The sequence below is a fragment of the Aulonocara sp. 'chitande type north' Nkhata Bay genome, linkage group LG14 (genome assembly GCF_057382095.1).
Source record: "Aulonocara sp. 'chitande type north' Nkhata Bay isolate Kocher_YH1m ecotype deep benthic linkage group LG14, A_spYH_male_GT1.1, whole genome shotgun sequence".
NCBI classification, from domain to species: domain Eukaryota; kingdom Metazoa; phylum Chordata; class Actinopteri; order Cichliformes; family Cichlidae; genus Aulonocara; species Aulonocara sp. 'chitande type north' Nkhata Bay.
Window position 1 is genome coordinate 6,542,368 of NC_141357.1, and position 25,105 is coordinate 6,567,472.

The 25,105-nt window shown below is 40.0% G+C and overlaps 6 protein-coding genes across 6 annotated transcripts; all 6 read left to right on the forward strand.

The window, feature by feature from the left end:
* Positions 1 to 1,014: 1,014 nt before the first annotated feature.
* On the forward strand, positions 1,015 to 3,045 carry LOC147313972 (uncharacterized). The gene has a single exon (XM_086262710.1). It carries the CDS (start codon positions 1,015 to 1,017, stop codon positions 3,043 to 3,045), a length of 2,031 nt encoding a protein of 676 aa, XP_086118836.1.
* Positions 3,046 to 5,851: 2,806 nt separating this feature from the next.
* Positions 5,852 to 7,882, forward strand: LOC147313973 (uncharacterized). Its single transcript, XM_086262711.1, has one exon. It carries the CDS (start codon positions 5,852 to 5,854, stop codon positions 7,880 to 7,882), a length of 2,031 nt encoding a protein of 676 aa, XP_086118837.1.
* Positions 7,883 to 9,204: 1,322 nt separating this feature from the next.
* Positions 9,205 to 11,235, forward strand: LOC147313974 (uncharacterized). Its single transcript, XM_086262712.1, has one exon. It carries the CDS (start codon positions 9,205 to 9,207, stop codon positions 11,233 to 11,235), a length of 2,031 nt encoding a protein of 676 aa, XP_086118838.1.
* A 2,804-nt stretch (positions 11,236 to 14,039) lies between these two features.
* Positions 14,040 to 16,070, forward strand: LOC147313975 (uncharacterized). The gene has a single exon (XM_086262713.1). It carries the CDS (start codon positions 14,040 to 14,042, stop codon positions 16,068 to 16,070), a length of 2,031 nt encoding a protein of 676 aa, XP_086118839.1.
* Positions 16,071 to 17,396: 1,326 nt separating this feature from the next.
* Positions 17,397 to 19,427, forward strand: LOC147313976 (uncharacterized). The gene has a single exon (XM_086262714.1). The coding sequence runs from the start codon at positions 17,397 to 17,399 to the stop codon at positions 19,425 to 19,427; it is 2,031 nt and encodes a 676-aa protein (XP_086118840.1).
* A 2,804-nt stretch (positions 19,428 to 22,231) lies between these two features.
* LOC147313977 (uncharacterized) lies at positions 22,232 to 24,262 on the forward strand. Its single transcript, XM_086262715.1, has one exon. It carries the CDS (start codon positions 22,232 to 22,234, stop codon positions 24,260 to 24,262), a length of 2,031 nt encoding a protein of 676 aa, XP_086118841.1.
* Positions 24,263 to 25,105: the final 843 nt, after the last annotated feature.

Genomic DNA, 25,105 nt, shown 5'->3' on the forward strand with positions numbered 1-25,105 from the left:
CAGCCTGCTCTTCTGATTTTCAAACGAACCTTCTGAGCCATTTTAACATTAGAGTCTATGGAAGAGTTGGAGGGAGGAAGCTGTGCATTGGTGACATTTATGACAGAACCATAACACCTATTACAATAATAAACACATTGGATGAAAGAGGACAGTGATGGCTACGTTTTGAGGGTAAAATCATACCTGTAGAGCAAACGCTGCAGACACAGCAGCAGTTTTAAGAAAAGATTTTAAGATTAATTCCCACCCTCCTCTCACTCTAGCAGTTGAGCTGTCTCACTCTAGCGCCAACATTCCGTCCCATACACACCCATTATAAACGGCTGAAAAAAAGGATGAAACTTAAACTGGAACTGAAGAAAAAGTACAATAGATATTGAAAAGATAAATACAAGTTGAATAGTTGAATGTCTTGTCTGCGTTTGAAAGTTTGAATGGTGGCTCTACGTCAATGTATGTGGAAGTAGTTAGAGTTGAAAGAGGAGTGAGTTGAAGGAGAATTTGAAGGGTCTCCCCATTGAAATACATGGGAAATTTTTGTTGAATAAAGTTGAATAAATTAAAAAATATAAATGTTAAAAATGAGAAAAATACAAGCAGTCATGTCTAAAAGAAGAGCAATCTAACGGTGTTTGAATGCTTTTACAGCATTCACACTAATTAAGAACAGAAGAGCAAAAAGGACACTTACCATAAGACAAACAGCATTAACGTTTTTCTGTGATGTCACAAAGCCATTTGTGACATCACAGAATTGCCTTTGAAGATAGCTGTAGGGGGCGGAGTCAGGTTTCAAGAAAACCTATAAATACACCCCATGTAGACAGAAACTGTAAGTTTGAGTTTCCATTTGGAACGCACATTACCTAGTTGAGTAGATAACTGGTTGCACTTGATAACTTTGCGCAAACAATATAAATACAAATTAAATACATTCATTTAAAAATAGCTGCCACACTAGAATTACAGCATAAAAAAATTGAAAAATTAAGGAGAAGAGAAAAACACCTCATGGCTTTAAACAAGGAACAGCAGAAGACAATATCAAAATTTGTTAAGGTGTGTAGAGAACGTGTGGATGATATTTCGAGCCTTAAACAGGAAGCCCGCGCCCATCTCTCACAAGTAGACCAACTAAGAAAACGTATGGCTCAATGTGAGATGAAGGCTGCAGGATCAGAGAAATATGAGAAAAAAATCCTGGACCTTCAAAAGAAATGCAAAGACTTGGAAAGGAAACATGCCACTGAAAAAAAGAGACGGGAGCAGAAAGAAAAAGATGTGGAATTTCTGTCTCGTCTTCAAGGCAAAGTCAATAGACTGAGCAAAGAAAATGAGGCCTTGAAGCAAGAATTAAAGCAAGTGACCACTGAAAAAAACCTAAAAGTAAAAGAACTGAAGGAAAAAGAAAAACAGATAAAAAATGAGCTTAGAGTCCAGGACCAGCTCAAAGAAGAGAGGGTCAACTTTGAAAAAAGGACATCACAATATCTTGTAGAGGCTAGCACGCTGTTTCAATGTAGAGACAGACTTAAAACAGTGGAGGCACTAGAAGAGAAATTAAAAGCTGAAATTAAAACATGGCAAAAAAAAGCAAAGGATTTTGAAGAGCAAAAGGACAGGGTCATTATGGAGAAAAGCGCATTGATAATGAAAAATAATGAACTGTCAGATTTGCTTTTGGGAAAGGACTTGGACAATAACAAACTAGTAAAAGAGTTAAAAGGAAAACGAGAGGAAATAGAAAGTCAGACAAAGGAAGCCTCAAAGCAGCTTTCTAACACGCAACACCTGGAGAAAGTCCTGCAGATGAAAAATGAACAAATAGCCAAACTTGAAAGTGAGAGGCGGGAATCCTTCAAGAAAATGACAACCCAAGATCATGAGATTGTCAGTCTGAGAAATGCTCTGAAAGAAACAGAACACAGACCAAAAATACAGATGACGCACGGCGAGTTTTGGAATGAAAAACTTAATAAGGAGTTATCTGAGGCTAAGACCGTGATCAGTCAATTTAAGGACACCATAGAGTCACTGACAAAAGACACAGAACAAAAGAATAGTGAACGAGAAATGATTCAAGCAGAGCTATCCAAGTCTCAGACCAGGTATTTTGCTGTGAAAAATCAACTGGAGCTCATCAAACAAAAGCAGGCAGAAGCGCAGACGGCACAGGCCAAACAACTTGCCTGTGTCAACAAGGAGCGCAAGGTAGTTAAGAAAAGGCTGGTCCAGATTTTGGCAGACAAAGAAAAGGTGGACAAAGAGCTCACACACTACAGAGAAATTGTGTTTCAGCAGCAACAAAACATAAAAGAGCTGGAAACTGAAATTCAAATGAGTTCAACTCAAAGACAAACGATTGAAGGACAAAAACAGGAAATTGACCGTCTGACGAAGCAGGTAAAGGACCTGCGTGAGGAGAATTCCTTAAAGGTTGCCATTGAGCTGCACAAATACGCTGCAAAAACACAGGAAAAAATCTTCTCGCAGCGGCGAACAAACAGACTTAACGCTAAAAGAAAAATGCACATGTCCAGTCACGCATTAGTATTTGAACAGCGCCGCCGGGACCGCCTGTTATGCAAATATAAACAACTGGTCACAGAAAAGGACAAAGAAATTAAAGAACTGCGGCCAACGCTGAATCAGGAGGCTGCACTTCAAAACAAAGATGCCATACAGAAACTCCACAGATGTGAGTGGGAAAATCGCGACCTCAAAAAGCAGTTAGTAACAACACAGCGAATCCTTTCTGTATATGAGGCTAAGAACAGCAGCCTTGTAGAAGAAAATAAACAACTGACACTTGAGGTCAGCGCAAAGCACGCCCCGCTACCTCAGATTTCCACCAAGGCCAAGCCAAACTCTATGGCGAAATCATATCAGCAGTCTGAGGTTGGGCGCTCAACCAGATTCATCTCAAGCATTCCTCAAAAGACAGAAAAAAAGGTTTATTTCCTCCCTCCTCTCGTAGGCAAAACGTTGGCATTGCAGAATGTAAGCAGTAGACCCTCCAGATTAACCAACACACCCCCATAATTAAGTAACAGACCCCATCAGCCGGGTCATCACACCAGTAAGAACCCTGCTGCCCTGTTCCCACACCAGAAAGAACAATTTTAAACAATAATTCCCATTCATACATTGAAAGAAATAATCAGTTTTTAGACTGGTCAACAAACACAAACTGACTTTTTAAAAAATTAAAACTCAATCACTAAGAGATATGGTTAAAAACAATGCTAAAAATACACTGAGGCAATTACCTCTCTAACCCAGGAGGACCTGTATTTCCCTTAACACCAAAAATAGTAGACAACACTAAATAATAACATCTGTTTGCTGTGAGGAAGTGACATGAACACGTTCCATCTGTGTCACTACCTCACCCCCAACCAGTCGCGGCAGATGACTGCCCCTTTCTGAGCCTGGTTCTGCCGGAGGTCTCTGCCTGTTAATAGGCAGTTTTTCCTCCCCACTGTCGCCAAGTGCTTGCTCATAGGGGGTCCTCGGATTGTTGGGGTTTCTGTAATATTGTAGGGTCTTTACCTTACAATATCAAGTGCCTTGAAGCATCTTCTTGTGAACTGGCACCATGCAAATAAAAAATTATTGGACTGAACTGATTTTCCTTTTGTTTATTAAGTCTGAGTGGTTGTGTTTTAGCACTTTTGATCTACTTCTATACATTGTATTCATTCCTTGAAACGAAGTAATAATTCTAAACTTTCCACTGTGATTCTAAAACCTTAGCAGAGAGCAGAGTGATAGGTTTGTAGCTTGAACCTATTCGCTGGAACGTTGAAGACAATATAATTACACAGCAAAGCAAGACACAAGTAGGCAAAGTTCTTCATGTTTCTCGTGCACGGGAGAGAACCGGACAGGCGCCGTTCCTTCGCTTGACCCCAGTTGCTCTCTTCGTTCTCCCGTAACACTGTTCTTTTATTGAGGTTACATGAATATGCATCGGTTCATTAACATATGACGTCTACATACACACAAAGAGTACCTTGCCTGTGTGTGTGTATGTGTGTGTGTGTGTGTGTGTGTGTGTGTGTGTGTGTGTGTGTGTGTGTATGTGTGTGTGTGTGTGTGTATGTATGTGTGTGTGTATGTGTGATACCTGAATCTATGCAGTGAAATGAATTAATTGCTGAATTTAAGTTAAAAACTTCGAATTAGATGAAAAATACAGAAATTTTCGCCTGAAAGCAAAAGTGCTGAACTGCTAAAAGCTGACATTTGCACAAAAGAAGTTGGAAAATAGCTGAAAATGTTTTAAATGTAAATTTAAAAAAACTAAGAAATGAGAAAAGAAAATTTAGAGTCAGAAAACATCTGAATGAATATTAAAAGTTCATATTCTTTGAATCACTGAATGACTAAATTGTGATCCCTCCACTTGGATCCACAAAGTTTACATCTCTGAGCTTTCAAAGACACTGTGTTGGAAAGAGAACAACGATGGCGACGTTTTGAGGGGAAAATGATGGCTGTAGAGCAAACACTGTGGACACAGCAGCAGTTGAAAGAGAAGTGTTTATGATGAATCTTGGCAGAGTGAGAGAGGGCTAAGCAGGCAGGTGTGAGCCTGGTTGCTATAGTGACTGCATCCAATGGCTCCATACACACGACACAGACATGCACCTCACTTCTGCTGCTTAAAATGAACAGAAACGTCAGCCTGAAACAAATGAAATTGAAATGAAAAGTACAAGTCGTATTGACAAAATTCTTTCACCGTGAGTGGCAGCAATGTCTAGTCTACTGAATTCTCAGTTTTCATGCCTGTGGAGTTTATTATATGGACGTGGTGACAGTGTAAAGACAGCCTGCTCTTCTGATTTTCAAACGAACCTTCTGAGCCATTTTAACATTAGAGTCTATGGAAGAGTTGGAGGGAGGAAGCTGTGCATTGGTGACATTTATGACAGAACCATAACACCTATTACAATAATAAACACATTGGATGAAAGAGGACAGTGATGGCTACGTTTTGAGGGTAAAATCATACCTGTAGAGCAAACGCTGCAGACACAGCAGCAGTTTTAAGAAAAGATTTTAAGATTAATTCCCACCCTCCTCTCACTCTAGCAGTTGAGCTGTCTCACTCTAGCGCCAACATTCCGTCCCATACACACCCATTATAAACGGCTGAAAAAAAGGATGAAACTTAAACTGGAACTGAAGAAAAAGTACAATAGATATTGAAAAGATAAATACAAGTTGAATAGTTGAATGTCTTGTCTGCGTTTGAAAGTTTGAATGGTGGCTCTACGTCAATGTATGTGGAAGTAGTTAGAGTTGAAAGAGGAGTGAGTTGAAGGAGAATTTGAAGGGTCTCCCCATTGAAATACATGGGAAATTTTTGTTGAATAAAGTTGAATAAATTAAAAAATATAAATGTTAAAAATGAGAAAAATACAAGCAGTCATGTCTAAAAGAAGAGCAATCTAACGGTGTTTGAATGCTTTTACAGCATTCACACTAATTAAGAACAGAAGAGCAAAAAGGACACTTACCATAAGACAAACAGCATTAACGTTTTTCTGTGATGTCACAAAGCCATTTGTGACATCACAGAATTGCCTTTGAAGATAGCTGTAGGGGGCGGAGTCAGGTTTCAAGAAAACCTATAAATACACCCCATGTAGACAGAAACTGTAAGTTTGAGTTTCCATTTGGAACGCACATTACCTAGTTGAGTAGATAACTGGTTGCACTTGATAACTTTGCGCAAACAATATAAATACAAATTAAATACATTCATTTAAAAATAGCTGCCACACTAGAATTACAGCATAAAAAAATTGAAAAATTAAGGAGAAGAGAAAAACACCTCATGGCTTTAAACAAGGAACAGCAGAAGACAATATCAAAATTTGTTAAGGTGTGTAGAGAACGTGTGGATGATATTTCGAGCCTTAAACAGGAAGCCCGCGCCCATCTCTCACAAGTAGACCAACTAAGAAAACGTATGGCTCAATGTGAGATGAAGGCTGCAGGATCAGAGAAATATGAGAAAAAAATCCTGGACCTTCAAAAGAAATGCAAAGACTTGGAAAGGAAACATGCCACTGAAAAAAAGAGACGGGAGCAGAAAGAAAAAGATGTGGAATTTCTGTCTCGTCTTCAAGGCAAAGTCAATAGACTGAGCAAAGAAAATGAGGCCTTGAAGCAAGAATTAAAGCAAGTGACCACTGAAAAAAACCTAAAAGTAAAAGAACTGAAGGAAAAAGAAAAACAGATAAAAAATGAGCTTAGAGTCCAGGACCAGCTCAAAGAAGAGAGGGTCAACTTTGAAAAAAGGACATCACAATATCTTGTAGAGGCTAGCACGCTGTTTCAATGTAGAGACAGACTTAAAACAGTGGAGGCACTAGAAGAGAAATTAAAAGCTGAAATTAAAACATGGCAAAAAAAAGCAAAGGATTTTGAAGAGCAAAAGGACAGGGTCATTATGGAGAAAAGCGCATTGATAATGAAAAATAATGAACTGTCAGATTTGCTTTTGGGAAAGGACTTGGACAATAACAAACTAGTAAAAGAGTTAAAAGGAAAACGAGAGGAAATAGAAAGTCAGACAAAGGAAGCCTCAAAGCAGCTTTCTAACACGCAACACCTGGAGAAAGTCCTGCAGATGAAAAATGAACAAATAGCCAAACTTGAAAGTGAGAGGCGGGAATCCTTCAAGAAAATGACAACCCAAGATCATGAGATTGTCAGTCTGAGAAATGCTCTGAAAGAAACAGAACACAGACCAAAAATACAGATGACGCACGGCGAGTTTTGGAATGAAAAACTTAATAAGGAGTTATCTGAGGCTAAGACCGTGATCAGTCAATTTAAGGACACCATAGAGTCACTGACAAAAGACACAGAACAAAAGAATAGTGAACGAGAAATGATTCAAGCAGAGCTATCCAAGTCTCAGACCAGGTATTTTGCTGTGAAAAATCAACTGGAGCTCATCAAACAAAAGCAGGCAGAAGCGCAGACGGCACAGGCCAAACAACTTGCCTGTGTCAACAAGGAGCGCAAGGTAGTTAAGAAAAGGCTGGTCCAGATTTTGGCAGACAAAGAAAAGGTGGACAAAGAGCTCACACACTACAGAGAAATTGTGTTTCAGCAGCAACAAAACATAAAAGAGCTGGAAACTGAAATTCAAATGAGTTCAACTCAAAGACAAACGATTGAAGGACAAAAACAGGAAATTGACCGTCTGACGAAGCAGGTAAAGGACCTGCGTGAGGAGAATTCCTTAAAGGTTGCCATTGAGCTGCACAAATACGCTGCAAAAACACAGGAAAAAATCTTCTCGCAGCGGCGAACAAACAGACTTAACGCTAAAAGAAAAATGCACATGTCCAGTCACGCATTAGTATTTGAACAGCGCCGCCGGGACCGCCTGTTATGCAAATATAAACAACTGGTCACAGAAAAGGACAAAGAAATTAAAGAACTGCGGCCAACGCTGAATCAGGAGGCTGAACTTCAAAACAAAGATGCCATACAGAAACTCCACAGATGTGAGTGGGAAAATCGCGACCTCAAAAAGCAGTTAGTAACAACACAGCGAATCCTTTCTGTATATGAGGCTAAGAACAGCAGCCTTGTAGAAGAAAATAAACAACTGACACTTGAGGTCAGCGCAAAGCACGCCCCGCTACCTCAGATTTCCACCAAGGCCAAGCCAAACTCTATGGCGAAATCATATCAGCAGTCTGAGGTTGGGCGCTCAACCAGATTCATCTCAAGCATTCCTCAAAAGACAGAAAAAAAGGTTTATTTCCTCCCTCCTCTCGTAGGCAAAACGTTGGCATTGCAGAATGTAAGCAGTAGACCCTCCAGATTAACCAACACACCCCCATAATTAAGTAACAGACCCCATCAGCCGGGTCATCACACCAGTAAGAACCCTGCTGCCCTGTTCCCACACCAGAAAGAACAATTTTAAACAATAATTCCCATTCATACATTGAAAGAAATAATCAGTTTTTAGACTGGTCAACAAACACAAACTGACTTTTTAAAAAATTAAAACTCAATCACTAAGAGATATGGTTAAAAACAATGCTAAAAATACACTGAGGCAATTACCTCTCTAACCCAGGAGGACCTGTATTTCCCTTAACACCAAAAATAGTAGACAACACTAAATAATAACATCTGTTTGCTGTGAGGAAGTGACATGAACACGTTCCATCTGTGTCACTACCTCACCCCCAACCAGTCGCGGCAGATGACTGCCCCTTTCTGAGCCTGGTTCTGCCGGAGGTCTCTGCCTGTTAATAGGCAGTTTTTCCTCCCCACTGTCGCCAAGTGCTTGCTCATAGGGGGTCCTCGGATTGTTGGGGTTTCTGTAATATTGTAGGGTCTTTACCTTACAATATCAAGTGCCTTGAAGCATCTTCTTGTGAACTGGCACCATGCAAATAAAAAATTATTGGACTGAACTGATTTTCCTTTTGTTTATTAAGTCTGAGTGGTTGTGTTTTAGCACTTTTGATCTACTTCTATACATTGTATTCATTCCTTGAAACGAAGTAATAATTCTAAACTTTCCACTGTGATTCTAAAACCTTAGCAGAGAGCAGAGTGATAGGTTTGTAGCTTGAACCTATTCGCTGGAACGTTGAAGACAATATAATTACACAGCAAAGCAAGACACAAGTAGGCAAAGTTCTTCATGTTTCTCGTGCACGGGAGAGAACCGGACAGGCGCCGTTCCTTCGCTTGACCCCAGTTGCTCTCTTCGTTCTCCCGTAACACTGTTCTTTTATTGAGGTTACATGAATATGCATCGGTTCATTAACATATGACGTCTACATACACACAAAGAGTACCTTGCCTGTGTGTGTGTATGTGTGTGTGTGTGTGTGTGTGTGTGTGTGTATGTATGTGTGTGTGTCACAAAGCCATTTGTGACATCACAGAATTGTCTTTGAAGATAGCTGTAGGGGGCGGAGTCAGGTTTCAAGAAAACCTATAAATACACCCCATGTAGACAGAAACTGTAAGTTTGAGTTTCCATTTGGAACGCACATTACCTAGTTGAGTAGATAACTGGTTGCACTTGATAACTTTGCGCAAACAATATAAATACAAATTAAATACATTCATTTAAAAATAGCTGCCACACTAGAATTACAGCATAAAAAAATTGAAAAATTAAGGAGAAGAGAAAAACACCTCATGGCTTTAAACAAGGAACAGCAGAAGACAATATCAAAATTTGTTAAGGTGTGTAGAGAACGTGTGGATGATATTTCGAGCCTTAAACAGGAAGCCCGCGCCCATCTCTCACAAGTAGACCAACTAAGAAAACGTATGGCTCAATGTGAGATGAAGGCTGCAGGATCAGAGAAATATGAGAAAAAAATCCTGGACCTTCAAAAGAAATGCAAAGACTTGGAAAGGAAACATGCCACTGAAAAAAAGAGACGGGAGCAGAAAGAAAAAGATGTGGAATTTCTGTCTCGTCTTCAAGGCAAAGTCAATAGACTGAGCAAAGAAAATGAGGCCTTGAAGCAAGAATTAAAGCAAGTGACCACTGAAAAAAACCTAAAAGTAAAAGAACTGAAGGAAAAAGAAAAACAGATAAAAAATGAGCTTAGAGTCCAGGACCAGCTCAAAGAAGAGAGGGTCAACTTTGAAAAAAGGACATCACAATATCTTGTAGAGGCTAGCACGCTGTTTCAATGTAGAGACAGACTTAAAACAGTGGAGGCACTAGAAGAGAAATTAAAAGCTGAAATTAAAACATGGCAAAAAAAAGCAAAGGATTTTGAAGAGCAAAAGGACAGGGTCATTATGGAGAAAAGCGCATTGATAATGAAAAATAATGAACTGTCAGATTTGCTTTTGGGAAAGGACTTGGACAATAACAAACTAGTAAAAGAGTTAAAAGGAAAACGAGAGGAAATAGAAAGTCAGACAAAGGAAGCCTCAAAGCAGCTTTCTAACACGCAACACCTGGAGAAAGTCCTGCAGATGAAAAATGAACAAATAGCCAAACTTGAAAGTGAGAGGCGGGAATCCTTCAAGAAAATGACAACCCAAGATCATGAGATTGTCAGTCTGAGAAATGCTCTGAAAGAAACAGAACACAGACCAAAAATACAGATGACGCACGGCGAGTTTTGGAATGAAAAACTTAATAAGGAGTTATCTGAGGCTAAGACCGTGATCAGTCAATTTAAGGACACCATAGAGTCACTGACAAAAGACACAGAACAAAAGAATAGTGAACGAGAAATGATTCAAGCAGAGCTATCCAAGTCTCAGACCAGGTATTTTGCTGTGAAAAATCAACTGGAGCTCATCAAACAAAAGCAGGCAGAAGCGCAGACGGCACAGGCCAAACAACTTGCCTGTGTCAACAAGGAGCGCAAGGTAGTTAAGAAAAGGCTGGTCCAGATTTTGGCAGACAAAGAAAAGGTGGACAAAGAGCTCACACACTACAGAGAAATTGTGTTTCAGCAGCAACAAAACATAAAAGAGCTGGAAACTGAAATTCAAATGAGTTCAACTCAAAGACAAACGATTGAAGGACAAAAACAGGAAATTGACCGTCTGACGAAGCAGGTAAAGGACCTGCGTGAGGAGAATTCCTTAAAGGTTGCCATTGAGCTGCACAAATACGCTGCAAAAACACAGGAAAAAATCTTCTCGCAGCGGCGAACAAACAGACTTAACGCTAAAAGAAAAATGCACATGTCCAGTCACGCATTAGTATTTGAACAGCGCCGCCGGGACCGCCTGTTATGCAAATATAAACAACTGGTCACAGAAAAGGACAAAGAAATTAAAGAACTGCGGCCAACGCTGAATCAGGAGGCTGCACTTCAAAACAAAGATGCCATACAGAAACTCCACAGATGTGAGTGGGAAAATCGCGACCTCAAAAAGCAGTTAGTAACAACACAGCGAATCCTTTCTGTATATGAGGCTAAGAACAGCAGCCTTGTAGAAGAAAATAAACAACTGACACTTGAGGTCAGCGCAAAGCACGCCCCGCTACCTCAGATTTCCACCAAGGCCAAGCCAAACTCTATGGCGAAATCATATCAGCAGTCTGAGGTTGGGCGCTCAACCAGATTCATCTCAAGCATTCCTCAAAAGACAGAAAAAAAGGTTTATTTCCTCCCTCCTCTCGTAGGCAAAACGTTGGCATTGCAGAATGTAAGCAGTAGACCCTCCAGATTAACCAACACACCCCCATAATTAAGTAACAGACCCCATCAGCCGGGTCATCACACCAGTAAGAACCCTGCTGCCCTGTTCCCACACCAGAAAGAACAATTTTAAACAATAATTCCCATTCATACATTGAAAGAAATAATCAGTTTTTAGACTGGTCAACAAACACAAACTGACTTTTTAAAAAATTAAAACTCAATCACTAAGAGATATGGTTAAAAACAATGCTAAAAATACACTGAGGCAATTACCTCTCTAACCCAGGAGGACCTGTATTTCCCTTAACACCAAAAATAGTAGACAACACTAAATAATAACATCTGTTTGCTGTGAGGAAGTGACATGAACACGTTCCATCTGTGTCACTACCTCACCCCCAACCAGTCGCGGCAGATGACTGCCCCTTTCTGAGCCTGGTTCTGCCGGAGGTCTCTGCCTGTTAATAGGCAGTTTTTCCTCCCCACTGTCGCCAAGTGCTTGCTCATAGGGGGTCCTCGGATTGTTGGGGTTTCTGTAATATTGTAGGGTCTTTACCTTACAATATCAAGTGCCTTGAAGCATCTTCTTGTGAACTGGCACCATGCAAATAAAAAATTATTGGACTGAACTGATTTTCCTTTTGTTTATTAAGTCTGAGTGGTTGTGTTTTAGCACTTTTGATCTACTTCTATACATTGTATTCATTCCTTGAAACGAAGTAATAATTCTAAACTTTCCACTGTGATTCTAAAACCTTAGCAGAGAGCAGAGTGATAGGTTTGTAGCTTGAACCTATTCGCTGGAACGTTGAAGACAATATAATTACACAGCAAAGCAAGACACAAGTAGGCAAAGTTCTTCATGTTTCTCGTGCACGGGAGAGAACCGGACAGGCGCCGTTCCTTCGCTTGACCCCAGTTGCTCTCTTCGTTCTCCCGTAACACTGTTCTTTTATTGAGGTTACATGAATATGCATCGGTTCATTAACATATGACGTCTACATACACACAAAGAGTACCTTGCCTGTGTGTGTGTATGTGTGTGTGTGTGTGTGTGTGTGTGTGTGTGTGTGTGTGTGTGTGTATGTGTGTGTGTGTGTGTGTATGTATGTGTGTGTGTATGTGTGATACCTGAATCTATGCAGTGAAATGAATTAATTGCTGAATTTAAGTTAAAAACTTCGAATTAGATGAAAAATACAGAAATTTTCGCCTGAAAGCAAAAGTGCTGAACTGCTAAAAGCTGACATTTGCACAAAAGAAGTTGGAAAATAGCTGAAAATGTTTTAAATGTAAATTTAAAAAAACTAAGAAATGAGAAAAGAAAATTTAGAGTCAGAAAACATCTGAATGAATATTAAAAGTTCATATTCTTTGAATCACTGAATGACTAAATTGTGATCCCTCCACTTGGATCCACAAAGTTTACATCTCTGAGCTTTCAAAGACACTGTGTTGGAAAGAGAACAACGATGGCGACGTTTTGAGGGGAAAATGATGGCTGTAGAGCAAACACTGTGGACACAGCAGCAGTTGAAAGAGAAGTGTTTATGATGAATCTTGGCAGAGTGAGAGAGGGCTAAGCAGGCAGGTGTGAGCCTGGTTGCTATAGTGACTGCATCCAATGGCTCCATACACACGACACAGACATGCACCTCACTTCTGCTGCTTAAAATGAACAGAAACGTCAGCCTGAAACAAATGAAATTGAAATGAAAAGTACAAGTCGTATTGACAAAATTCTTTCACCGTGAGTGGCAGCAATGTCTAGTCTACTGAATTCTCAGTTTTCATGCCTGTGGAGTTTATTATATGGACGTGGTGACAGTGTAAAGACAGCCTGCTCTTCTGATTTTCAAACGAACCTTCTGAGCCATTTTAACATTAGAGTCTATGGAAGAGTTGGAGGGAGGAAGCTGTGCATTGGTGACATTTATGACAGAACCATAACACCTATTACAATAATAAACACATTGGATGAAAGAGGACAGTGATGGCTACGTTTTGAGGGTAAAATCATACCTGTAGAGCAAACGCTGCAGACACAGCAGCAGTTTTAAGAAAAGATTTTAAGATTAATTCCCACCCTCCTCTCACTCTAGCAGTTGAGCTGTCTCACTCTAGCGCCAACATTCCGTCCCATACACACCCATTATAAACGGCTGAAAAAAAGGATGAAACTTAAACTGGAACTGAAGAAAAAGTACAATAGATATTGAAAAGATAAATACAAGTTGAATAGTTGAATGTCTTGTCTGCGTTTGAAAGTTTGAATGGTGGCTCTACGTCAATGTATGTGGAAGTAGTTAGAGTTGAAAGAGGAGTGAGTTGAAGGAGAATTTGAAGGGTCTCCCCATTGAAATACATGGGAAATTTTTGTTGAATAAAGTTGAATAAATTAAAAAATATAAATGTTAAAAATGAGAAAAATACAAGCAGTCATGTCTAAAAGAAGAGCAATCTAACGGTGTTTGAATGCTTTTACAGCATTCACACTAATTAAGAACAGAAGAGCAAAAAGGACACTTACCATAAGACAAACAGCATTAACGTTTTTCTGTGATGTCACAAAGCCATTTGTGACATCACAGAATTGCCTTTGAAGATAGCTGTAGGGGGCGGAGTCAGGTTTCAAGAAAACCTATAAATACACCCCATGTAGACAGAAACTGTAAGTTTGAGTTTCCATTTGGAACGCACATTACCTAGTTGAGTAGATAACTGGTTGCACTTGATAACTTTGCGCAAACAATATAAATACAAATTAAATACATTCATTTAAAAATAGCTGCCACACTAGAATTACAGCATAAAAAAATTGAAAAATTAAGGAGAAGAGAAAAACACCTCATGGCTTTAAACAAGGAACAGCAGAAGACAATATCAAAATTTGTTAAGGTGTGTAGAGAACGTGTGGATGATATTTCGAGCCTTAAACAGGAAGCCCGCGCCCATCTCTCACAAGTAGACCAACTAAGAAAACGTATGGCTCAATGTGAGATGAAGGCTGCAGGATCAGAGAAATATGAGAAAAAAATCCTGGACCTTCAAAAGAAATGCAAAGACTTGGAAAGGAAACATGCCACTGAAAAAAAGAGACGGGAGCAGAAAGAAAAAGATGTGGAATTTCTGTCTCGTCTTCAAGGCAAAGTCAATAGACTGAGCAAAGAAAATGAGGCCTTGAAGCAAGAATTAAAGCAAGTGACCACTGAAAAAAACCTAAAAGTAAAAGAACTGAAGGAAAAAGAAAAACAGATAAAAAATGAGCTTAGAGTCCAGGACCAGCTCAAAGAAGAGAGGGTCAACTTTGAAAAAAGGACATCACAATATCTTGTAGAGGCTAGCACGCTGTTTCAATGTAGAGACAGACTTAAAACAGTGGAGGCACTAGAAGAGAAATTAAAAGCTGAAATTAAAACATGGCAAAAAAAAGCAAAGGATTTTGAAGAGCAAAAGGACAGGGTCATTATGGAGAAAAGCGCATTGATAATGAAAAATAATGAACTGTCAGATTTGCTTTTGGGAAAGGACTTGGACAATAACAAACTAGTAAAAGAGTTAAAAGGAAAACGAGAGGAAATAGAAAGTCAGACAAAGGAAGCCTCAAAGCAGCTTTCTAACACGCAACACCTGGAGAAAGTCCTGCAGATGAAAAATGAACAAATAGCCAAACTTGAAAGTGAGAGGCGGGAATCCTTCAAGAAAATGACAACCCAAGATCATGAGATTGTCAGTCTGAGAAATGCTCTGAAAGAAACAGAACACAGACCAAAAATACAGATGACGCACGGCGAGTTTTGGAATGAAAAACTTAATAAGGAGTTATCTGAGGCTAAGACCGTGATCAGTCAATTTAAGGACACCATAGAGTCACTGACAAAAGACACAGAACAAAAGAATAGTGAACGAGAAATGATTCAAGCAGAGCTATCCAAGTCTCAGACCAGGTATTTTGTTGTGAAAAATCAACTGGAGCTCATCAAACAAAAGCAGGCAGAAGCGCAGACGGCACAGGCCAAACAACTTGCCTGTGTCAACAAGGAGCGCAAGGTAGTTAAGAAAAGGCTGGTCCAGATTTTGGCAGACAAAGAAAAGGTGGACAAAGAGCTCACACACTACAGAGAAATTGTGTTTCAGCAGCAACAAAACATAAAAGAGCTGGAAACTGAAATTCAAATGAGTTCAACTCAAAGACAAACGATTGAAGGACAAAAACAGGAAATTGACCGTCTGACGAAGCAGGTAAAGGACCTGCGTGAGGAGAATTCCTTAAAGGTTGCCATTGAGCTGCACAAATACGCTGCAAAAACACAGGAAAAAATCTTCTCGCAGCGGCGAACAAACAGACTTAACGCTAAAAGAAAAATGCACATGTCCAGTCACGCATTAGTATTTGAACAGCGCCGCCGGGACCGCCTGTTATGCAAATATAAACAACTGGTCACAGAAAAGGACAAAGAAATTAAAGAACTGCGGCCAACGCTGAATCAGGAGGCTGAACTTCAAAACAAAGATGCCATACAGAAACTCCACAGATGTGAGTGGGAAAATCACGACCTCAAAAAGCAGTTAGTAACAACACAGCGAATCCTTTCTGTATATGAGGCTAAGAACAGCAGCCTTGTAGAAGAAAATAAACAACTGACACTTGAGGTCAGCGCAAAGCACGCCCCGCTACCTCAGATTTCCACCAAGGCCAAGCCAAACTCTATGGCGAAATCATATCAGCAGTCTGAGGTTGGGCGCTCAACCAGATTCATCTCAAGCATTCCTCAAAAGACAGAAAAAAAGGTTTATTTCCTCCCTCCTCTCGTAGGCAAAACGTTGGCATTGCAGAATGTAAGCAGTAGACCCTCCAGATTAACCAACACACCCCCATAATTAAGTAACAGACCCCATCAGCCGGGTCATCACACCAGTAAGAACCCTGCTGCCCTGTTCCCACACCAGAAAGAACAATTTTAAACAATAATTCCCATTCATACATTGAAAGAAATAATCAGTTTTTAGACTGGTCAACAAACACAAACTGACTTTTTAAAAAATTAAAACTCAATCACTAAGAGATATGGTTAAAAACAATGCTAAAAATACACTGAGGCAATTACCTCTCTAACCCAGGAGGACCTGTATTTCCCTTAACACCAAAAATAGTAGACAACACTAAATAATAACATCTGTTTGCTGTGAGGAAGTGACATGAACACGTTCCATCTGTGTCACTACCTCACCCCCAACCAGTCGCGGCAGATGACTGCCCCTTTCTGAGCCTGGTTCTGCCGGAGGTCTCTGCCTGTTAATAGGCAGTTTTTCCTCCCCACTGTCGCCAAGTGCTTGCTCATAGGGGGTCCTCGGATTGTTGGGGTTTCTGTAATATTGTAGGGTCTTTACCTTACAATATCAAGTGCCTTGAAGCATCTTCTTGTGAACTGGCACCATGCAAATAAAAAATTATTGGACTGAACTGATTTTCCTTTTGTTTATTAAGTCTGAGTGGTTGTGTTTTAGCACTTTTGATCTACTTCTATACATTGTATTCATTCCTTGAAACGAAGTAATAATTCTAAACTTTCCACTGTGATTCTAAAACCTTAGCAGAGAGCAGAGTGATAGGTTTGTAGCTTGAACCTATTCGCTGGAACGTTGAAGACAATATAATTACACAGCAAAGCAAGACACAAGTAGGCAAAGTTCTTCATGTTTCTCGTGCACGGGAGAGAACCGGACAGGCGCCGTTCCTTCGCTTGACCCCAGTTGCTCTCTTCGTTCTCCCGTAACACTGTTCTTTTATTGAGGTTACATGAATATGCATCGGTTCATTAACATATGACGTCTACATACACACAAAGAGTACCTTGCCTGTGTGTGTGTATGTGTGTGTGTGTGTGTGTGTGTGTGTGTGTGTGTGTGTGTGTGTGTGTGTCACAAAGCCATTTGTGACATCACAGAATTGTCTTTGAAGATAGCTGTAGGGGGCGGAGTCAGGTTTCAAGAAAACCTATAAATACACCCCATGTAGACAGAAACTGTAAGTTTGAGTTTCCATTTGGAACGCACATTACCTAGTTGAGTAGATAACTGGTTGCACTTGATAACTTTGCGCAAACAATATAAATACAAATTAAATACATTCATTTAAAAATAGCTGCCACACTAGAATTACAGCATAAAAAAATTGAAAAATTAAGGAGAAGAGAAAAACACCTCATGGCTTTAAACAAGGAACAGCAGAAGACAATATCAAAATTTGTTAAGGTGTGTAGAGAACGTGTGGATGATATTTCGAGCCTTAAACAGGAAGCCCGCGCCCATCTCTCACAAGTAGACCAACTAAGAAAACGTATGGCTCAATGTGAGATGAAGGCTGCAGGATCAGAGAAATATGAGAAAAAAATCCTGGACCTTCAAAAGAAATGCAAAGACTTGGAAAGGAAACATGCCACTGAAAAAAAGAGACGGGAGCAGAAAGAAAAAGATGTGGAATTTCTGTCTCGTCTTCAAGGCAAAGTCAATAGACTGAGCAAAGAAAATGAGGCCTTGAAGCAAGAATTAAAGCAAGTGACCACTGAAAAAAACCTAAAAGTAAAAGAACTGAAGGAAAAAGAAAAACAGATAAAAAATGAGCTTAGAGTCCAGGACCAGCTCAAAGAAGAGAGGGTCAACTTTGAAAAAAGGACATCACAATATCTTGTAGAGGCTAGCACGCTGTTTCAATGTAGAGACAGACTTAAAACAGTGGAGGCACTAGAAGAGAAATTAAAAGCTGAAATTAAAACATGGCAAAAAAAAGCAAAGGATTTTGAAGAGCAAAAGGACAGGGTCATTATGGAGAAAAGCGCATTGATAATGAAAAATAATGAACTGTCAGATTTGCTTTTGGGAAAGGACTTGGACAATAACAAACTAGTAAAAGAGTTAAAAGGAAAACGAGAGGAAATAGAAAGTCAGACAAAGGAAGCCTCAAAGCAGCTTTCTAACACGCAACACCTGGAGAAAGTCCTGCAGATGAAAAATGAACAAATAGCCAAACTTGAAAGTGAGAGGCGGGAATCCTTCAAGAAAATGACAACCCAAGATCATGAGATTGTCAGTCTGAGAAATGCTCTGAAAGAAACAGAACACAGACCAAAAATACAGATGACGCACGGCGAGTTTTGGAATGAAAAACTTAATAAGGAGTTATCTGAGGCTAAGACCGTGATCAGTCAATTTAAGGACACCATAGAGTCACTGACAAAAGACACAGAACAAAAGAATAGTGAACGAGAAATGATTCAAGCAGAGCTATCCAAGTCTCAGACCAGGTATTTTGCTGTGAAAAATCAACTGGAGCTCATCAAACAAAAGCAGGCAGAAGCGCAGACGGCACAGGCCAAACAACTTGCCTGTGTCAACAAGGAGCGCAAGGTAGTTAAGAAAAGGCTGGTCCAGATTTTGGCAGACAAAGAAAAGGTGGACAAAGAGCTCACACACTACAAAGAAATTGTGTTTCAGCAGCAACAAAACATAAAAGAGCTGGAAACTGAAATTCAAATGAGTTCAACTCAAAGACAAACGATTGAAGGACAAAAACAGGAAATTGACCGTCTGACGAAGCAGGTAAAGGACCTGCGTGAGGAGAATTCCTTAAAGGTTGCCATTGAGCTGCACAAATACGCTGCAAAAACACAGGAAAAAATCTTCTCGCAGCGGCGAACAAACAGACTTAACGCTAAAAGAAAAATGCACATGTCCAGTCACGCATTAGTATTTGAACAGCGCCGCCGGGACCGCCTGTTATGCAAATATAAACAACTGGTCACAGAAAAGGACAAAGAAATTAAAGAACTGCGGCCAACGCTGAATCAGGAGGCTGCACTTCAAAACAAAGATGCCATACAGAAACTCCACAGATGTGAGTGGGAAAATCGCGACCTCAAAAAGCAGTTAGTAACAACACAGCGAATCCTTTCTGTATATGAGGCTAAGAACAGCAGCCTTGTAGAAGAAAATAAACAACTGACACTTGAGGTCAGCGCAAAGCACGCCCCGCTACCTCAGATTTCCACCAAGGCCAAGCCAAACTCTATGGCGAAATCATATCAGCAGTCTGAGGTTGGGCGCTCAACCAGATTCATCTCAAGCATTCCTCAAAAGACAGAAAAAAAGGTTTATTTCCTCCCTCCTCTCGTAGGCAAAACGTTGGCATTGCAGAATGTAAGCAGTAGACCCTCCAGATTAACCAACACACCCCCATAATTAAGTAACAGACCCCATCAGCCGGGTCATCACACCAGTAAGAACCCTGCTGCCCTGTTCCCACACCAGAAAGAACAATTTTAAACAATAATTCCCATTCATACATTGAAAGAAATAATCAGTTTTTAGACTGGTCAACAAACACAAACTGACTTTTTAAAAAATTAAAACTCAATCACTAAGAGATATGGTTAAAAACAATGCTAAAAATACACTGAGGCAATTACCTCTCTAACCCAGGAGGACCTGTATTTCCCTTAACACCAAAAATAGTAGACAACACTAAATAATAACATCTGTTTGCTGTGAGGAAGTGACATGAACACGTTCCATCTGTGTCACTACCTCACCCCCAACCAGTCGCGGCAGATGACTGCCCCTTTCTGAGCCTGGTTCTGCCGGAGGTCTCTGCCTGTTAATAGGCAGTTTTTCCTCCCCACTGTCGCCAAGTGCTTGCTCATAGGGGGTCCTCGGATTGTTGGGGTTTCTGTAATATTGTAGGGTCTTTACCTTACAATATCAAGTGCCTTGAAGCATCTTCTTGTGAACTGGCACTATGCAAATAAAAAATTATTGGACTGAACTGATTTTCCTTTTGTTTATTAAGTCTGAGTGGTTGTGTTTTAGCACTTTTGATCTACTTCTATACATTGTATTCATTCCTTGAAACGAAGTAATAATTCTAAACTTTCCACTGTGATTCTAAAACCTTAGCAGAGAGCAGAGTGATAGGTTTGTAGCTTGAACCTATTCGCTGGAACGTTGAAGACAATATAATTACACAGCAAAGCAAGACACAAGTAGGCAAAGTTCTTCATGTTTCTCGTGCACGGGAGAGAACCGGACAGGCGCCGTTCCTTCGCTTGACCCCAGTTGCTCTCTTCGTTCTCCCGTAACACTGTTCTTTTATTGAGGTTACATGAATATGCATCGGTTCATTAACATATGACGTCTACATACACACAAAGAGTACCTTGCCTGTGTGTGTGTGTGTGTGTGTGTGTGTGTGTGTGTGTGTGTGTGTGTGTGTGTGTGTGTATGTGTGTGTGTGTGTGTGTATGTATGTGTGTGTGTATGTGTGATACCTGAATCTATGCAGTGAAATGAATTAATTGCTGAATTTAAGTTAAAAACTTCGAATTAGATGAAAAATACAGAAATTTTCGCCTGAAAGCAAAAGTGCTGAACTGCTAAAAGCTGACATTTGCACAAAAGAAGTTGGAAAATAGCTGAAAATGTTTTAAATGTAAATTTAAAAAAACTAAGAAATGAGAAAAGAAAATTTAGAGTCAGAAAACATCTGAATGAATATTAAAAGTTCATATTCTTTGAATCACTGAATGACTAAATTGTGATCCCTCCACTTGGATCCACAAAGTTTACATCTCTGAGCTTTCAAAGACACTGTGTTGGAAAGAGAACAACGATGGCGACGTTTTGAGGGGAAAATGATGGCTGTAGAGCAAACACTGTGGACACAGCAGCAGTTGAAAGAGAAGTGTTTATGATGAATCTTGGCAGAGTGAGAGAGGGCTAAGCAGGCAGGTGTGAGCCTGGTTGCTATAGTGACTGCATCCAATGGCTCCATACACACGACACAGACATGCACCTCACTTCTGCTGCTTAAAATGAACAGAAACGTCAGCCTGAAACAAATCAAATTGAAATGAAAAGTACAAGTCGTATTGACAAAATTCTTTCACCGTGAGTGGCAGCAATGTCTAGTCTACTGAATTCTCAGTTTTCATGCCTGTGGAGTTTATTATATGGACGTGGTGACAGTGTAAAGACAGCCTGCTCTTCTGATTTTCAAACGAACCTTCTGAGCCATTTTAACATTAGAGTCTATGGAAGAGTTGGAGGGAGGAAGCTGTGCATTGGTGACATTTATGACAGAACCATAACACCTATTACAATAATAAACACATTGGATGAAAGAGGACAGTGATGGCTACGTTTTGAGGGTAAAATCATACCTGTAGAGCAAACGCTGCAGACACAGCAGCAGTTTTAAGAAAAGATTTTAAGATTAATTCCCACCCTCCTCTCACTCTAGCAGTTGAGCTGTCTCACTCTAGCGCCAACATTCCGTCCCATACACACCCATTATAAACGGCTGAAAAAAAGGATGAAACTTAAACTGGAACTGAAGAAAAAGTACAATAGATATTGAAAAGATAAATACAAGTTGAATAGTTGAATGTCTTGTCTGCGTTTGAAAGTTTGAATGGTGGCTCTACGTCAATGTATGTGGAAGTAGTTAGAGTTGAAAGAGGAGTGAGTTGAAGGAGAATTTGAAGGGTCTCCCCATTGAAATACATGGGAAATTTTTGTTGAATAAAGTTGAATAAATTAAAAAATATAAATGTTAAAAATGAGAAAAATACAAGCAGTCATGTCTAAAAGAAGAGCAATCTAACGGTGTTTGAATGCTTTTACAGCATTCACACTAATTAAGAACAGAAGAGCAAAAAGGACACTTACCATAAGACAAACAGCATTAACGTTTTTCTGTGATGTCACAAAGCCATTTGTGACATCACAGAATTGCCTTTGAAGATAGCTGTAGGGGGCGGAGTCAGGTTTCAAGAAAACCTATAAATACACCCCATGTAGACAGAAACTGTAAGTTTGAGTTTCCATTTGGAACGCACATTACCTAGTTGAGTAGATAACTGGTTGCACTTGATAACTTTGCGCAAACAATATAAATACAAATTAAATACATTCATTTAAAAATAGCTGCCACACTAGAATTACAGCATAAAAAAATTGAAAAATTAAGGAGAAGAGAAAAACACCTCATGGCTTTAAACAAGGAACAGCAGAAGACAATATCAAAATTTGTTAAGGTGTGTAGAGAACGTGTGGATGATATTTCGAGCCTTAAACAGGAAGCCCGCGCCCATCTCTCACAAGTAGACCAACTAAGAAAACGTATGGCTCAATGTGAGATGAAGGCTGCAGGATCAGAGAAATATGAGAAAAAAATCCTGGACCTTCAAAAGAAATGCAAAGACTTGGAAAGGAAACATGCCACTGAAAAAAAGAGACGGGAGCAGAAAGAAAAAGATGTGGAATTTCTGTCTCGTCTTCAAGGCAAAGTCAATAGACTGAGCAAAGAAAATGAGGCCTTGAAGCAAGAATTAAAGCAAGTGACCACTGAAAAAAACCTAAAAGTAAAAGAACTGAAGGAAAAAGAAAAACAGATAAAAAATGAGCTTAGAGTCCAGGACCAGCTCAAAGAAGAGAGGGTCAACTTTGAAAAAAGGACATCACAATATCTTGTAGAGGCTAGCACGCTGTTTCAATGTAGAGACAGACTTAAAACAGTGGAGGCACTAGAAGAGAAATTAAAAGCTGAAATTAAAACATGGCAAAAAAAAGCAAAGGATTTTGAAGAGCAAAAGGACAGGGTCATTATGGAGAAAAGCGCATTGATAATGAAAAATAATGAACTGTCAGATTTGCTTTTGGGAAAGGACTTGGACAATAACAAACTAGTAAAAGAGTTAAAAGGAAAACGAGAGGAAATAGAAAGTCAGACAAAGGAAGCCTCAAAGCAGCTTTCTAACACGCAACACCTGGAGAAAGTCCTGCAGATGAAAAATGAACAAATAGCCAAACTTGAAAGTGAGAGGCGGGAATCCTTCAAGAAAATGACAACCCAAGATCATGAGATCGTCAGTCTGAGAAATGCTCTGAAAGAAACAGAACACAGACCAAAAATACAGATGACGCACGGCGAGTTTTGGAATGAAAAACTTAATAAGGAGTTATCTGAGGCTAAGACCGTGATCAGTCAATTTAAGGACACCATAGAGTCACTGACAAAAGACACAGAACAAAAGAATAGTGAACGAGAAATGATTCAAGCAGAGCTATCCAAGTCTCAGACCAGGTATTTTGCTGTGAAAAATCAACTGGAGCTCATCAAACAAAAGCAGGCAGAAGCGCAGACGGCACAGGCCAAACAACTTGCCTGTGTCAACAAGGAGCGCAAGGTAGTTAAGAAAAGGCTGGTCCAGATTTTGGCAGACAAAGAAAAGGTGGACAAAGAGCTCACACACTACAAAGAAATTGTGTTTCAGCAGCAACAAAACATAAAAGAGCTGGAAACTGAAATTCAAATGAGTTCAACTCAAAGACAAACGATTGAAGGACAAAAACAGGAAATTGACCGTCTGACGAAGCAGGTAAAGGACCTGCGTGAGGAGAATTCCTTAAAGGTTGCCATTGAGCTGCACAAATACGCTGCAAAAACACAGGAAAAAATCTTCTCGCAGCGGCGAACAAACAGACTTAACGCTAAAAGAAAAATGCACATGTCCAGTCACGCATTAGTATTTGAACAGCGCCGCCGGGACCGCCTGTTATGCAAATATAAACAACTGGTCACAGAAAAGGACAAAGAAATTAAAGAACTGCGGCCAACGCTGAATCAGGAGGCTGCACTTCAAAACAAAGATGCCATACAGAAACTCCACAGATGTGAGTGGGAAAATCGCGACCTCAAAAAGCAGTTAGTAACAACACAGCGAATCCTTTCTGTATATGAGGCTAAGAACAGCAGCCTTGTAGAAGAAAATAAACAACTGACACTTGAGGTCAGCGCAAAGCACGCCCCGCTACCTCAGATTACCACCAAGGCCAAGCCAAACTCTATGGCGAAATCATATCAGCAGTCTGAGGTTGGGCGCTCAACCAGATTCATCTCAAGCATTCCTCAAAAGACAGAAAAAAAGGTTTATTTCCTCCCTCCTCTCGTAGGCAAAACGTTGGCATTGCAGAATGTAAGCAGTAGACCCTCCAGATTAACCAACACACCCCCATAATTAAGTAACAGACCCCATCAGCCGGGTCATCACACCAGTAAGAACCCTGCTGCCCTGTTCCCACACCAGAAAGAACAATTTTAAACAATAATTCCCATTCATACATTGAAAGAAATAATCAGTTTTTAGACTGGTCAACAAACACAAACTGACTTTTTAAAAAATTAAAACTCAATCACTAAGAGATATGGTTAAAAACAATGCTAAAAATACACTGAGGCAATTACCTCTCTAACCCAGGAGGACCTGTATTTCCCTTAACACCAAAAATAGTAGACAACACTAAATAATAACATCTGTTTGCTGTGAGGAAGTGACATGAACACGTTCCATCTGTGTCACTACCTCACCCCCAACCAGTCGCGGCAGATGACTGCCCCTTTCTGAGCCTGGTTCTGCCGGAGGTCTCTGCCTGTTAATAGGCAGTTTTTCCTCCCCACTGTCGCCAAGTGCTTGCTCATAGGGGGTCCTCGGATTGTTGGGGTTTCTGTAATATTGTAGGGTCTTTACCTTACAATATCAAGTGCCTTGAAGCATCTTCTTGTGAACTGGCACTATGCAAATAAAAAATTATTGGACTGAACTGATTTTCCTTTTGTTTATTAAGTCTGAGTGGTTGTGTTTTAGCACTTTTGATCTACTTCTATACATTGTATTCATTCCTTGAAACGAAGTAATAATTCTAAACTTTCCACTGTGATTCTAAAACCTTAGCAGAGAGCAGAGTGATAGGTTTGTAGCTTGAACCTATTCGCTGGAACGTTGAAGACAATATAATTACACAGCAAAGCAAGACACAAGTAGGCAAAGTTCTTCATGTTTCTCGTGCACGGGAGAGAACCG

Coding starts and splice junctions, on each gene's coding strand:
- LOC147313973 (XM_086262711.1), top strand. CDS start 5,852: ATGGCTTTAAACAAGGAACAGCAGAAGACAATATCAAAATTTGTTAAG.
- LOC147313974 (XM_086262712.1), top strand. CDS start 9,205: ATGGCTTTAAACAAGGAACAGCAGAAGACAATATCAAAATTTGTTAAG.
- LOC147313977 (XM_086262715.1), top strand. CDS start 22,232: ATGGCTTTAAACAAGGAACAGCAGAAGACAATATCAAAATTTGTTAAG.
- LOC147313975 (XM_086262713.1), top strand. CDS start 14,040: ATGGCTTTAAACAAGGAACAGCAGAAGACAATATCAAAATTTGTTAAG.
- LOC147313976 (XM_086262714.1), top strand. CDS start 17,397: ATGGCTTTAAACAAGGAACAGCAGAAGACAATATCAAAATTTGTTAAG.
- LOC147313972 (XM_086262710.1), top strand. CDS start 1,015: ATGGCTTTAAACAAGGAACAGCAGAAGACAATATCAAAATTTGTTAAG.